Here is a 15,742-nt window from a genome sequence, read left to right as displayed (position 1 = left end):
TTCCCATCAGGATTCTATAGGATAATACAGAACAAGTCCCAGTTATATCTACCTTTTCCTTTTCCTGGAATGTTTTTCTTTTATCTTCTTGGGTAATTTCTACTTGTTCTTCAAAACTTTGTTTATGTCACATCCTCTGTGATGCTCTTTCTGATTCCCTGAGATAGTGTCAATCATTCCCTCCTCTTGGTTAACTTGCACATACTTCTGTTTTGCACCTGTTGCACTACCAGACCTGAGATAATTAGTTATTTATAGAACTATTCATTCCTTAAGGGCAAGGACTGTGTCTTTTTTTGTCTTTGTGTTCTCAGCACCTAACACAATGTTGGAACATAGTAGAACTCAGTAAACTCAGTAAACTCAGTAAACTCAGAACATAGAACTCAGTAAATGTTTTGTCAAACTAAGCACAGTATTTTAAAAATTAGTGACATTCATTTGCAAACACGAATCAATGAACTAACAAAACTCTGTTTTTCATATTTAGGCAACCTGGTATACTGCAAACGGCATGCCACAAACTAGCTGTGTGATTTGTTTCTGACATGCTGTGGTTCCCCATCCCTGGAGGCAGGGGAGGGGATCTTTACTTGTGTTACGGGTTGAATGTGTTTCCCCAAAAATTCATATGTTGAAGTCCTTAGAATGTGACCTTATTTGGAGACTGGGCCTTTACAGAGGTAATCAAGTTAAAATGAGGTCATTAGGGTGAACCCAAATCTAGTCTTACTGGTGTCCTTATAAGAAGAAGAAACCTGGACACGCTAAGAGACATTACGGATGAGCATGCCCAGAGAGGAAAGACTGTGTGAAGACACAGCAAGAAGGTAGACATCTACAAGCCAAGGAGAGAGCCCTCAGGAAAAATTCAACCCTGCCAGCACTTTGATCTTGGACTTCTAGCCTCCAGAACTTGTGAAAATAAATTTCTGTTATTTAAGCCACTTCGTCTGTGGTGTTTTGTTATGGCAACCCTAGCAAACTAAGTACAGGTGGGTCCTAATCCAACATGACTGGTGTCATTATAATAAGGGGAAATTTGGACAGATATACACATAGAGGGAAGACAACGTGAAGAGACAAAATGAGAAGACAGCTATCTACAAGACAAGGAGAGAGGCCTGGAACAGATCTTTCCCTCACAGCCCTCAGAAGGAACCAACCCTGCCGACACCTTAATTTTGGACTTCTAGCCTCCAGAACTGTGAGACAATAAATTTTGGTTATATAAGCCACTCAGTTTATGGCATCTTTTTACAACACCCCTAGCAAACTAATATACCTTGGTAACGCTTTATTAGCATTTCTTATTCAGGTACATACAAACTGAATCATAGAATATTTACTCTGGAAAGAATGTCACTAGTTCACCATTTTCATTTCACATATAATGAAACAGAGGCCCAGGAAAGTGCAGTGGCTGCTGGGTATTTCTCTTAATGCCTGAGCTGAGGTCCTGACAGGCTTCCCCATGGTGCCATGCTTCCGCTTCTTCTTGTCCTTCCCCATCTCACAAAAGCTTGCTCCATACCCAGTAAATCTGGTCACACTAGGGCATACTTGGTCCTCAAAGTGACTTAGATGGGTAACAGCATCTTTACATGTTTTTTTTTTAAGAGTACCTAAAAAAAATTTTTTTTTTTTTAGTTTTTGGCTGCACTGCATGGCATGCGGGATCTTAGTTCCCTGATCAGGGATCAAACTTGCACCTCCAGCGGTGGAAGCACAGAGTCTTAACCACTGGACCACCAGGGAAGTACCTTTACATGTTTCTTTCTTTTTAAAAAAAAATTAATTTATTAATTAATTTATTTTGACAGCGTTGGGTCTTCGTTGCTGTGCGCAGGTTTTCTCTAGTTGTGGCGAGCGGGGGCTACTCTTTGTTGCAGTGTACGGGCTTCTCATTGCGGTGGCTTCTCTTGTTGCGGAGCACAGGCTCTAGAGCACAGGCTCAGTAGTTGTGGAGCATGGGCTTAGTTGCTCCGCAGCGTGTGGGATCTTCCCGGACCAGGGCTTGAACCCGTATCACCTGCGTTAGCAGGCAGATTCTTAACAACTGCACCACCAGGGAGTCCCTATATGTTTCTTAAGAATGTCCTGAGCTAAGTGCCTCTACCCGAAGCTTTATGGACAAGACTTTGGAAAACATTGATTAAATTCTCATTAAACTATATTGAGGAGCATGAAGAAAATTATTCCTCTTTTCTGAGGTGGGTCAGGGTAAAACATTTGGCTCCCTGTCTTTACTCTAAAAGGGTTGCTACGACCAGAGAAGGCTGTGCAGGGGTGAGGGCTACTACTTCCTCAGCACTGAGGGAAAAACACACATTTTTATTATGATTTATAAGGCATTTAAAAAGTGTATTATCTGTTCCACTAGTACCTATGAGGATTTCAGAATCAGACAACTCAGCTCTGCCCCTTGCTCTGTGTGTGACATTTCCATATCTTTCTTTCCTCATCTGTAAGGTGGGGATACTAATACTATTTGGTTGCTGGGAGGATTAAATGAGATGCCACATATTGACACATAGTAAACAATTAAGACCTTTTAGCCGTTATTATTTTAGATAAAGAATCTAAGTCTAAGTGGCTTATCCTTGTGAGTAAAAAGGGTAATATTGGATCTAGGACAACTGGGGCCACATTCCGTAAACTCCACACTCATGCAAGACTGCTTTCTTGATCCCACCAGCACGTTCTGAATAGCTGTGGTCAGAGAGAGAGGTCTGAACTGGAGGAGGAGCCTGTGAATGTGACTTGTGTGCAAGGTGGGCAAGCAGGCAGACACACTGAGTGGGTGGACAGGTGGCCAACTCTGCCATGAATGGCTGGGGGAGGAAACAGGCAGTTGGTTAGGCTCACCAACGAACTCTCAGATGCAGAGACCAGGTAGATTTTCCCAGCATTCCCTCTGGAATACCTCAGGGGAGTCGCTGACTGGACATGCTATGCTGAAGGGCATGACCTGGCTGCATTCCCCTGTCCCTGGATCCTTGGTCATCTGGAAAAGCCCTCCACATATACACCAAGTCTACTGTGGGCAGGAGTCTCCTTGGAATGACTCTTGTTTCCTCCCAGTGGATGCAGAGGGAAGAATGTCAGAGCACAGGTAATACCTTGCAGCGCCAGCACCCTGGTTCTTCTGTCCCTGAACCTACCTGAGGCATGGGCACAAGATCGATTAATGAAAAGGCTCAGTGGTCTATCCTGTTTCCAATCTCAAGTGGTTAGATGAGCTTACTTAATCAGCCCTTCATTCATTTTGATAACAGAATAATGATGCTTTATCTTTCCAGAGAAAGATCAGTCAGAAGATCTAGGTTTAGGTACTGACTCTACCATTTATAAGCTGAAGAAACTTGAGGAGAGCACTTACATGCTATGAGCTTAAACTTCCTAATTTGTGAAATGAAGATGATGACAACACTTATCTGATAAGACCATTGTGAGGATCAAAAGAGATCATACAGTTGAAAGTGCTTTGCCAATAATAAAGTGCTCTATGATTTACCATTTTCCCAAACTTCACAGTCTAGGTCTTAGTCAGAGAACTGACTACCCTGGCCCTCTGACCTGCTATGGGATTCACAGTACATTTCATGAAATGTGGCCCTTTATTACCTCCTGCTTTTCATTATTGAGCACATGTTTCATGTGTTATTTTATAACATGTTGATGGAGAGCAGAGGTCATTTATCATATCTATTCCCAATTTCCTACAGAATAGGTGATTGATAAATTCTTATTGATGGTGTAGAACCATCCCACCATTAGTAGAGCATGGGCTTGGGAGTCAGGACCTGCCACATGCACTCCCTCACCCGACCAGCCTTTCAGGTTGGTGCCATGGCAGGAGGGGAGAGGAAGGATCACAACTTGAGATCTGGGCTCTGGGTCTGGCTCCATCGTTTCTCATTGGTCTCCTCAACTGTGAACTGAGCATAATGCCACCCTGGTCATTATGAAGAGTAACCACTCACTGAATGCACATGGGAGGCTTTTACAAACTATAGAGAAAATATAAAGTGTTGTTCCCAAGGTGAAGACCATGGCTATGGAAGAAGAGCAATTGGTCCAGGTGGGGACTGAGCCCATATCATTAATGTGTCACACTAGCTGCCACAAGGGCACTCACCTGAGGAACCAAGGCTGCATCTGGACCATGGGATGAAGGTCTGAGAGCCACTGCTGACGGGGTTGCTCACGGTGCAGATGTAGATGTTGTTAGCATCCTGAGGGCCAAGGGTGAGATACAGGAGGTGGGAGTTCTTGGTGGGGCTCAGCAGGGGGGCACCCGCCTCCTCACTCCAGTTGTAAACTACATGGTCCCCCTTCTCCACCATGCAGGCCAGCATCAGGCTACAGTTCCCGTTCTCCTGGCTGGAGTTCAACACCTTAATTTCCGGAGTGGAGACCTGCTCTGTCAGGAGGAGGAGGAAGGGAGCCATCACTGAACTGAATCCTCTGGAATGCTGACTTAACCTTCTTGTTAGAAGAAAATGCAACCTAATGGCATCTTTCCCTCCCTGTGGATCTGCACTGTGATTTATTTCTGTGGGGACCTACAGCTTCGCACCATCCCTCTCTCATATGCCCCTCCCCCATACTCCTTTCCAGGATCACCTTGGGATAAAATAGAGAATAAAAAATTGTCTTTTAGTTCCCCCCAACCAGTACTGTTAGGGTTCCCCTTGCCTTTCTGTTGTTCCTCATCTAGGTTGCTCTCCTGTATTCTACCTGTGGAGTTTGCTGTCAGCTAACTCCCCCATGGGTTTTAACTGTCCTTGGCTAAAGTATTACCTTCCAGATCTAAAAGAATGACTTTTTACTGGTGAGATTTCATCTATACTCTGTGTGTGTGTGTGTGTGTGTTATAGGAAGTGCTTTAGGGTGTCTGAAATTGGGATAGCCACAGGCCTTACCAACTTATCTCACTCTAATGTTGTGAAATAGACAAGGTAAAAGGGAAAGTCTTATTTATTTAGTACATACTATAGGATAGGCATAATACTAGAATTTCACATTCATAATATTTTTTAATCTTTTCAACAACTTTCACAACAATTATGAACCTAGTTATAATTATTCCTATTTTATCGATGAGGAAACTGAGACCCAGAGAGGTGGAGTGTATTACATAATGTCACTCAGCTTCTAACAGCCAAACTGAGATCTGAAACTACATCTTTCTGACTCCAAGATCCAGACTCTTTGACTTGAGAAGAACACCATGGTTGTAGGAACCATATTTTCTAAGTTAAGAATTTGATCATAAAAGACAAGATGTGACAAAGGCAATGAACTGTTCTAGAAAATGCATGTGTAATCTTTGTGCTCATGGCAGTCTTGCCCCGGGAACACTATTGGAATGATCAGGACACCCTGATACCTGGTGGAGGGCTGTGGGAATTCTGCATACACTGTTTGGAGGGAAGGGAATGCTAGGGCCAGGGGAAGGGCAGGGAGGGTATTTCTGTCTCTCCTGTCAGTACCTGAGGATTTTAAAGAAATGTTGGCTGTTTGGGGCTCCCTGTCCCATCCTCAGAGATAAGAAACTCACTGTGAAGAAGCAGCGTAGCCCACATGGCTGCCAGGATCTCTGGGAATTCAAGGGAGCCTTGGGACTTAAGAGACAAACTCTGGGTGTGTTCAAGAGGAGCTGGCAGTTAAAGAAGTTCAAAAATGCACTGGCCTTAGATTTAGATGGACCTACGTTCTAGTTAAGTTCTGCAGCTAAACAATTTTATAATCAGAGCATTTGTTTAAATGAGAAAAATATGCCCCTTCCACCAGGTAGATGCAATCCTCTGCCAGGATGCGGGGCTTGGTGAGTGGTGTGTGGGCTGAATTTCAGCCCTCCTTCTCCCAGGACTCCTAGTGCAGTGAACCCACCTACGCAGATGTGGGTAGGAATGTGCAAACCACTTATCTCTAGATTTCAGTGTCCTCATCTATGAAAGCGAGGTTGAGCTTGATCAGTGGTATTTTTTAAATTAAAAAAAACACCTTTTTTCAAATAAAATCTTATTTGTAAATTGAGACTCTTGGGGCTCCAGGCCCTCTTGCCCACAGGCAGCGGGACTGTAGGCAAGAGGGCCTGGAGCCCCAAGAAAATGGGGTTAAAGGTAACTTGTGCTAATCAGCTATCACTAACATGAAATTTGGATGAAAAAAAGATTTGTGAACTTCTAAAACTTCTTCCTGAAGGACGGTTTACCCCTGGACTGAGATGTCTTTCAAGTTGCTTCCAGCTCTGAATACCCTTTGCTTCTGAGAGAGGCCTAAATTCTTAGGCAAGGAACTATCTCATCCCTCCAGTGGGGACTGGGGAAGCCACCATCATTACCATAGAGCTTCAGCTGCAGGCAAAATTGCTGGACTGAAACATTTTCCTCCAGGCTCATAAAGTACCAGCCCTCATCCTCCTTCCTGCTTTTCAGGATCCTCAAGCTCAGGTTTTCTGGATGAAACTCATAGCCATTCTCCAGATGATGTGGAGAGTCACCTTTCCGCAGATCCAGAGACACTATTTTCTTCTTGATGGTGTCTATGGGTGATTCTGCCATTGTGACAAGGATGTGGATACTCTTATTCATGCTCTTACTTATCCCATCAGATGTCAGGGGCAGCAGCACACTGCTTCCCAGCCGCCCAAGGATCATCACTGGGCAATTCGTTGAGCCCTCACCTGCGGGAGGAAGGAGAATGAAGTCCCTTATTATGGAAGCCTTTGAGACTCACATCCTGTCTGTGGATCAGGAATAATAGACTGGACGATCTCCCTCTTCCTCTTGGCCAATCCCTGGGGTTGCCAGGTCCTTAGTAGTTTATAAGAACTGTCACGAGGATCCCACTATATTCTCAGTATTTCCCACTATATTCTCAGTATTCAAAAACTCCAGTGGAAATCTTAAAATCACTTATTATAGAGCTGTATAGACTAATTAGGACACTGGGTTTCTTTGATCTAGGAGGGAATTCTATCAACTCAGATTTATAGTTAAGGCACCTAAGGCATAGAGAAGTTAAATGACTGTTAAAGTCATATAACTAGTAACTGGATTAATTCTTCAGCCAGACTTCCCACCACCATTGGATATATAGCATGAAGCATGGAGAGTAACTGAAACTAATTCTGAGCTTGTGAGCCCAAGAGACCAAGATTACAGAAGCATCATTTCAGATGAGGAGGAAAGAGAAAAGTCTGAGGGATGTGGAGTCCAGGAGGAGATGAGCCTCATATTCAAACTGTGGAATCCTAACTCCCCCAAAAGCTAAGATATTTAACAATGTCAAGGGCAAGAAATTATTTTACTTCTCTTTTTCAAAAAAGCTGAGCCAACAACCAAAAAAAAAAAAAAAAAAAAAAAACACCCCACAACCTCAGTTAATGACCCTGCTTCTCATTTCACTGAAAAAGGAGAAGAAACAAAAGAGGACTTCCATTTGTTTCCACCACCAAGTCAACCTACCTACTTGGATGGATGGTCTCTGCTCCCAGATAAGGCTAGCCTCTTCCTTCATGGAGCACTCACTCACTTCAAGGCTTTCCTCCTGCAACTTCCCCCAGCCCTTGTGTCATCAACTTTGTTATTGTTATGGTATGTTGTGGGTTATTTCTATTAACACACTACATACCAACATGTAATTTCCCTCATCTTAAAAACCCCTCCCCTGGGGCTGCCCTGGTGGCGCAGTGGTTGAGAGTCTGCCGGCCGATGCAGGGGACACGGGTTCGTGCCCCGGTCCGGGAAGATCCCACATGCCGTGGAGCGGCTGGGCCCGTGAGCCATGGCCGCTGAGCCTGCGTGTCCAGAGCCTGTGCTTCTCAACGGGAGAGGCCACAATAGTGAAAGGCCCGCGTACCGCAAAAAACAAAACAAAACAAAAAAACCCTCCCCTGGTCCCAGGTCCATCCCCAGCCACCTCCCCATTTCTCTGTTTTCTTTTATCCCAAAGTCCCTTAATGTGTGTTTATACCTTCTGTCCCCATTTCCTGACTTATTTTTCCTTGTACCCACTCCAGACAGGCCTTCTCCTTACTACTCCTTGGAACCACTCTTGTCAAGGTCACCGTATATTCCATGATACTAAGTCACTTCTCCATCTTCATCCTTGCTTTCTCATCTTGCTTTCACTTGGCCTAGTTCACATTCCCCCTTTGAAACACTGCCTTCATTTGGCCTGGGGAACAACACACTCTCCTGGTTTTCTTCCTATTTCACTGGCTGCCCTTTCTCAGTCTCCTTGCCTGAAACCTTCTGCTCTTAAAGACCTCTAAGACTGGAGCATCCCAGAACTCAGTACTCAGACCTCTTCTCTTTCTCAGCCACACTTACCTAGTTGCATAGTTTGACATGTTTCTGGAATGCTTACAGAGATATATCTCTTACCCAAACCCTTCACAGTACTGCAAATTGACTACACCAATTGGTATTGGTATTTGGAGGCCTAAAGGGCATCTCAAACTTAGCAAACGAACACTTGATTCTATAGCCCCTTCTGTAAACAACATTACAATTCCTAGGCCAAAACACTGGAATCATCTTTGACTCCTTTCTTCCTCTGATACTTCACATTCAATCTATCAGCAATCCTGTTGACTCTGCCTTAAAAATATATCTGGCATCTCAGGACTTTCAACCACCATCATCACCAGCCTGGCCCTGTCATTGTCTTCCAACTTATCTCCCTGCGTCCATGCAATGGACAGCGTAACCTTTTAAAACTATATCAGATTTTGTCTCTCTCCTGCTTTTAATTTTTCAGGGCTTTCTAAGCACCCATAGAATAAAATCTATAGTCCCTATTATTGCTTCAAAGACTGAATAACCCAATTCCTGGTACCTCTCCAACTCCATCTCCTGTCCTCACTGCACTATGGCCACACTGGCTTTGGCTGGTCTGTAACTCATCCAGAACATTCTCATCTCAGAGCTTTTGCATTTGCTGTTCTCTCTCTCTCTTTCTGGCAATCTCTTCCCTTACATATCTAAAGAGCTCATTCCCTCATTTTATTTTAGATTTCTGCTCAAAAAATCATCTTCTCTGAGAGACCTGCTCTGACATCTATCCTATCCCTTCTTGTTGTGCTTATCACTGTCTGATGTTATACTGTATATATTATTCATTTTATTTTTTAACACTAGAATGCCAACTTCTCAAGAGGAAGAATTTGATTTTGTTCACTGTTTTGTCCCTAGGACTCACAACTGTGGTTGGCACATAGTAGGCTTTAAATAAATACCTGTTCAATTTATGAATGCTGAAAGCCATGTTACCTGACTAAACCTCTCTTATTTAGCTCTGCCCAATAGGTGACTGAACTTAATAATTGAACTTAACCATAAGCTAACGTTCATAAAAGAAGGAGCGCATGAGTCAGAGAAAGCACAACACAAATTGTTCTAGTTGATAAGAAAGTCAGAAGAGTACAATAAAACTGTCTGCCTAAGTAATGCAGCCACCTAGAAAAGACACAATAACTAGTGGTTAAGATGGATGTTGGAAATTTGGGCAAACTGATTCAGATGTTCTTGATACCAACATGCTCTGAGATCCTGTAAAGGGCCCAGCTGATATCAGACTAGAGATTCAGAGGTTGGGAAAAAAGAAAAATCAGGATTTGAGTGGTTGACACATAGTATTTTTTTTCTTTTGCCATGCATGTCACGTAGCTTGCAGGATCTTAGTTCCCCAACCAGGGATTGAACCCTGGGCCCCGGTAATGAAAGCCCCGAGTTCTAACCACTGGACTGCCAGGGAATTCCTGACACTTATAATTATTAAGGAATAGTGAGAAAGACAATTAGGCATTTGCTCTTTTACATATTGCCAATACATCAACTCTTGAAACAGAGTGCTCTCCCTTGTTGCTTAATTGATTTGATAAGGACTGCTGTTCATGGTGCTGGTGTTGTTGTTTTTATAAAGATAAACTGGAGGGCATGTTGGAATTCCTTCCAGCCACACTTATGGATGCCTGACTGTCCAGATAATGTGGTAGGTACAGTACCCAAGAGAGTAACCTCTTGAATCCTGAACTTAAACTTCTACCAATAAAGGGATGACAGAAAACTAGAACCATCCATGCAAGGAGAAACGTCATGTGGTACATGGGCCCCCTGAAATTGTGTACAAAAGTGGTATAAATAAGCATATGTACATTCTCCTGGGAGCATAGCCATAAATGTCATCTCTCAAAGGAGTCTGGGCTTCAAATCAAGGTTGAGAATTGCCATCATACTGTTGATTTTTTTGGATCAATTTTAATATGGAGAAAAAAGAAATGGAAATTATACCCATTCCTAGACCATAAGTCTCCACCCTGCTGTGTCTCCTGTGTGCCCCTTCCTTCCGCCCATATAACCCAACAAACTCTTTACACCATGGTTGTTTTCAAAGCTTGGAATTGGAAGGGAGTCAGGGGGAAGAGGAAATAGAGGATGGGGCAGGGAGTAGCCAAAAAAAAAAAAAAAAAACAAAGAAATCAAAGAAAAAATTTTTTTGAAAAAAGAAAAGAAGAGGGTAAAGAGGGAAAGAAAGAGAGGGCAGATGAGAAGAAAAGCCTGAGTGGTTTAGGCAGACTCAGTCACAGGGAGTGGAATCAAAACTTCATCAGGAAGAGACCCTCACACGCTACAACCCACATAAAGAATGATGATGTGGCAACTAAGCGTGTGAGTGGCCAGGTCTGCAGTGAGTATGTGAACTCATTGCCACCTAAGCAAGAGTGGAAAAATAAGTGGGGACTTTAAAGTGGTTCATAAAACCCTTCAAGTAGAGTCCCAGCTCCTGAAACATCCTACTGCTTGATGAGTGTTTTCCAACAGGTCTGTGATTCAGTCAGCCCCTGGTTACTAAGAGAGTCTGGAGGAAACATTTGTAGCTGTTAACACCAACTCACTTTCCTTCCAGGGCAATTCTACTTAGAAAGTAGAGTGATTCACATGGGCCCGTGGATATTTTCCTGAAATCAGTAGCATTTAGCCAAACCTTTCACAAAATGGGATTCTACCAAATGATAACATTATTTTTGGCCCAGCCCTGATATTGGGCATCTTGCCACAGCATTTCTTTCAGGTAGGATTCAGAGCGCTCACAGTTCTTATGGGAAATCTAGGCTTACAAAGAAAAGATAATGTGTCTTTAATAAGTCTCCTTTTTAAACTGAAGTCCTATCAGCTGTTCTCCTAGTCCCATTCCTTGACGCTGCTGGGTCTTTCTATCTTAGAATATTTGCCCTCACCGTTCCCCAGCCTGAAAGCCTGTTACTGCACTTTATTTGCCAGGTTAACTCCTTCTGTCCTTCAGACCTCTGCCCTTGACCCTTGGCTTAGATTCGGTTTCTCTGCCATGTGCTTCCAGTGCACTTTGCATCTCTCCTTTCGTATCACTCAACACACTTTTAACTCTGGTTCAATGCTTGTCATCCTTATTCAGTTATAAGTTTCCAAGAGTAGGGACTGTGTCTGTTTTGTTCACTGCTGTAATCTTAATACCCACCTGGGACATGGTAGGAACTCAATAAATCCTTTTTGCCCGAGAGAATGAAAAAACTGAATGAGATGAATGAATGAATGAACAAATGACAAAACAGAGTCTAATTTCTTCTCTCTCCAAAATCTGAATGTACTCTCCTTTATCTTTATACCATCCATAAGAGTTGTTTATGTAGGGAGATGAAGGAGACACTTATCCCTATTTGCCAGGTGAGGAGCTAGAAGCAAGTGCCTTAGCTATGAAACCTCTGTTTCAGGTACAACAGGCCACTTACAGTTCCCCCTGCAAACTCACAGCATTTTACCTCTGCATCTGTGCCTTCATCTAGAGTACTCTTTTCAAGTTATATAAAAATCCAACCTACCTGATGTACATATTTAAAAAGATATGCAAGAAACTGGTAACAGTAGGGAGGGGTATAGCAGGGAGATTTGTCTCCATTCTGTACCCTTTTACACTGTTGAAGTTTTATAGACATACATGTGATACTCTTCCAATAAACAAACTAGTTAACAAAAGATTAAATGAAAGCTACATGATGAAAGATGTTTCTATCCACTTTTCAAATTCCAGATCAAATAGCTCCATACGCCTTGTACTTCCTTCTTTGATTTTGTCAACTTCTCTCACCTTTTGAAAATTCTTATACTTCATTTCAGTTCAATTAAAATCAACTCATATGCTTCAATTATAGACAGCATATTCTAATTTTTACCATGGGACCTGGAAACAAGTTTTAGGATTCTCCTCCTCCTTAAACATAAGCTTATCGAGTTTCATTCATTCAGGCCTCTGGAGTCAGGCTGGGTGATTAAAGAGAAATTGCTAACTACTCTATGCCTCTTTTTCCTCTTTTATAAAATCATAAAGTAACAATAACTACACATATCTCATAGGGTTGGTATGATAATTAAATTAATAATACACATAAAGCACTTACAACAGTGTTTGGTATACAGCAAGGATTCTGTACATACTATCATTATTCATTCAACAAACATTCACGGAAGGGCTCTCATGTACCAGATACTGTGTCAAGTGCTAGGCAGAGGCTGTGGTTGTTCATTTTACTTCCCCCACACCTCACATAGTGCTAGCCACATCGTGTGTCCTTAGTAGACTGTTGCTGAATGGGATTGTTCAAAGGCAATCTATGGATAAAACCAAATAGCCTTGAGGTTCTGATTTCCAGTCCAACACTGGAGACAGTGAAGGTAGTGGCATTATATCACAGTATTAAAGCTTTTGAGAGATGAAAGTGCCTAGATCTGCATCTCGGGGTACAATGGGCCAGTGAACAACAAGGTTGGGCCAAGTCTAGGTTGCCCCCACTTGTCCCTCACCTCTCCCCTCATGTGTGTGAAGGAGGTGAGGAAGACCTGAATGAAGGAATAAAAAATCCCACTGGGGTAGATTCATCAGTTGTAAGAGATGCACCACTCAGTTGGGGGATGTTGATAATGGAGGAGGCTGTGCATGTGTGGAGGTAGCTGGAAATCTCTGCACCTTCTGCTCAGTTTTGCTGTGAACTCAAAACAGCTCTAAAAAAATGTAGTCTATTAAAAATGTATCATTGGGGGAAATGGAAAATTCACTTTATTGGGTGGAGGGACATGTGGACTTTTTGATTTTTACAGTTTTGACTGGGAATTGTAAGTCGAGCTGAGTAGAGATGGGAAAGGGAGTGGGTACTGATTTTACAAGAATGGGGTTTCTTGGTTGGGTGAATCTGACATGAATGACCTGTCCCATTTGCAAAGCATTTCCATCTGGGTTTCATTGGGGTTTCACAAAAGGGTGCCTATTTTAAAATAAAAACACTAAAATTTTTGTACATATTTCAGAGAAGACAAAGGCAAGGAAGGGAGACACTGCCGATTGGGTAGACATGTCTGTGGGGCTGGGCTGTTTCTTACTGACCAGTGACCTCCAAAGCTTTCTGTGCAGCAGCTGTCAGCAGAACCTGAAATACCAGGGCCAGACTGGCCAGGAGGCAAGCCAGCACAGAAATAGAAAATCCCAGCTCACTGTTCAAACCCATCACGCCTGATAGTCACTAAGAAGAATTCCAAAATTGGTGGAGTCACAAATGGGGTGCACCCAGGAAAGTTTGACTCTCCCTGTGATGGCTTAAAGTGGTTCCGTTTGGCTTTCTGAGCCCTCAGTTCAATTATTGCTCTCTGAGACCTTGGGTAGCAAGAGCCATGGGTCTGCCTGATTCTGAGGAAAAGTGGGGCCAAGGAAGTGCTATTCATCTGGGAATCTGGCAAAAGACAGATCCCAAGTGCAGCCCCTCTGACAATCGTAGCATATCTCTGGGCTTCTCCTAGAAAAGTCCATAATGGATTTGTGGTCTTGAAAACCCCAAGAACAGAACATCCGGAGCCTCAGGAAGTCCCCCCTTCCTTAATGACACTTCCACTCCAGACTGCTTCCCACAGTCCCAAGGCATTTAAGCAGAAAGGAGATTCTCACCCACTCCATAGTGAGCCCAAAGTCTGCCCCTTGCTTGGCTTTTTCTTTCTCAAACACCTTTTCTCATAGCTCAGCTATTACTAAGCAGAGAATACCAGCAAACCAGAAAGACAGGAGCAGAGCCCAGCTCCAAACACTTTGTCTTGTGTCTGGCCCTACACTGGAGCTGTCCTGACCCTGAGCATTTCCAATTTGCATTTCTCACTTACTGTAACCAGCCCTGGGCTCCCCAAATCCTGGCCTCTCCCCCTCTTGCTGCCTTGGAGCCTTCTCTTCCAGGAAAGTAGCCACCAGTATGACCACACTGTGGCCACTATCTGTTCTCAACCAGTGCCTGGGGTTTTCACTTCTACCCTCTCTTCCCACTACAGCCCTTTCATGTAGGTGGGGCATGTTTTCCGTTTGTCTGCTTGCGTATGTGAGGATCCCATCCAGGACAGGGTTGTAGGAGTAATATTCTCCCAGAGCTCCATCCCTACAGCTCATTCCCTTAGCCTGGGTCTCTGCCAGAAGGATACTCATACAAAACCAACCACTCAGCCAGGACTTTGACTGGAGCCTCTCACCCAGAGAGGCTGGTCTAGAATGTGACCAGTGCCTTTGGCTCAGAGCTCCTGGTTTCCTTGGAAACTAGGACTGGTGGGACTTAGCCTCAGAAGCCAGGAGCCCAGTAACTCACAATGTTCCTTCCTCTTTAAAAGAGGCAGGAAGAACTCAGAGTCAGTCTCTGAGGAAGAGGCAGCCGAAAAACAACCCATCACCCCTGCATCTTCTCTCCATCCATGGGTTACAGCTGATTCCTGGTAGGTAATCATGCGACCCAAGCCCTCAGACAGATGAGCACTCACCTGTTCTGCAGCTCAGCTCAAAAGCTAGGGAGAAAAACAGCAGGACGTTCAAGGAGAGGAGCCCCTTGGGATCCATCAGCCAGTGAGGAGAGGGAAGGGAGCCTGGTGAGGAGCCCGGCAGCTGCTCGCAGATGCCACGGCAGAGTGAGCTCTTTGTCAGACAAGTGCTGCCTCTACTGTCTAGTTTATGCATCAGGAACCAGTAGGCTTCCTGTCTCACTGGGACTTTTTCTGCCTGTGCCTCGAGGATTGCTCATCTCCTTTCAGGCTTTAAGTCACTCTGTTGTTCCCAAGAAGTCAAAGTCAGGTGCTTAGACTGCAAAAGCTGAGAAGGGAGCTGTGTAGTCACCTCGGTCAAACCCCAGCCTTGGGCAGAAATGTGCTCCCCCCTCCCTTTCTTAGCTGTCTTCTGGAAAGGGATGTCAAGACTCTCTGGGCGGTTCTGTCTGGTAAATCTTTTTTTTTTTTTTTAACATCTTTATTGGAGTAAAATTTCTTTACAATGGTGTATTAGTTTCTGCTTTATAACAAAGTGAATCAGTTATACATATACATATGTTCCATATCTCTTTGCTCTTGCATCTCCCTCCCTCCCACCCTCCCTATCCCACCCCTGTAGGTGGTCACAAAGCACCGAGCTGATCTCCCCGTGTTATGTGGCTGCTTCCCACTAGCTATCTATTTTACGTTTGGTAGTGTATATATGTCCATGCCACTCTCTCACTTTGTCACAGCTTACCCTTCCCCCTCCCCATATCCTCAAGTCCATTCTCTAGTAGGCCTGTGTCTTTATTCCTGTCTTACCCTTAGGTTCTTCATGACATTTTTTTCCCTTAAATTCCATATATATGTGTTAGCATACGGTATTTGTCTTTCTCTTTCTGACTTAACTTCACTCTGTATGACAGACT

At 43.7% G+C, this 15,742-nt stretch overlaps 1 protein-coding gene across 1 annotated transcript in view; it reads right to left on the bottom strand.

Annotated features, from left to right (window-relative positions):
• The window catches only part of SLAMF1 (signaling lymphocytic activation molecule family member 1), a 33,290-nt gene extending 18,271 nt beyond the window's left edge, over positions 1 to 15,019 (bottom strand). The window contains exons 1-3 of the mRNA XM_081223991.1: positions 14,832 to 15,019; positions 6,353 to 6,694; positions 4,142 to 4,426 (exon numbers count right to left, since the gene is read on the bottom strand). Of these exons, the coding sequence (XP_081080117.1) occupies positions 4,142 to 4,426; positions 6,353 to 6,694; positions 14,832 to 14,907 (703 nt within the window). The 5' untranslated portion in view covers positions 14,908 to 15,019. The remainder of the gene's footprint in view (positions 1 to 4,141; positions 4,427 to 6,352; positions 6,695 to 14,831) is intronic.
• Between the last annotated feature and the right edge of the window lie 723 nt (positions 15,020 to 15,742).

The sequence above is a fragment of the Mesoplodon bidens genome (assembly GCF_964165515.1).
Source record: "Mesoplodon bidens genome assembly, chromosome: 2".
Classification (NCBI taxonomy): Eukaryota; Metazoa; Chordata; class Mammalia; order Artiodactyla; family Ziphiidae; genus Mesoplodon; species Mesoplodon bidens.
The sequence above is the reverse complement of the archived record's forward strand: the minus strand, read 5'-3'. Positions and strand labels throughout refer to the sequence as shown.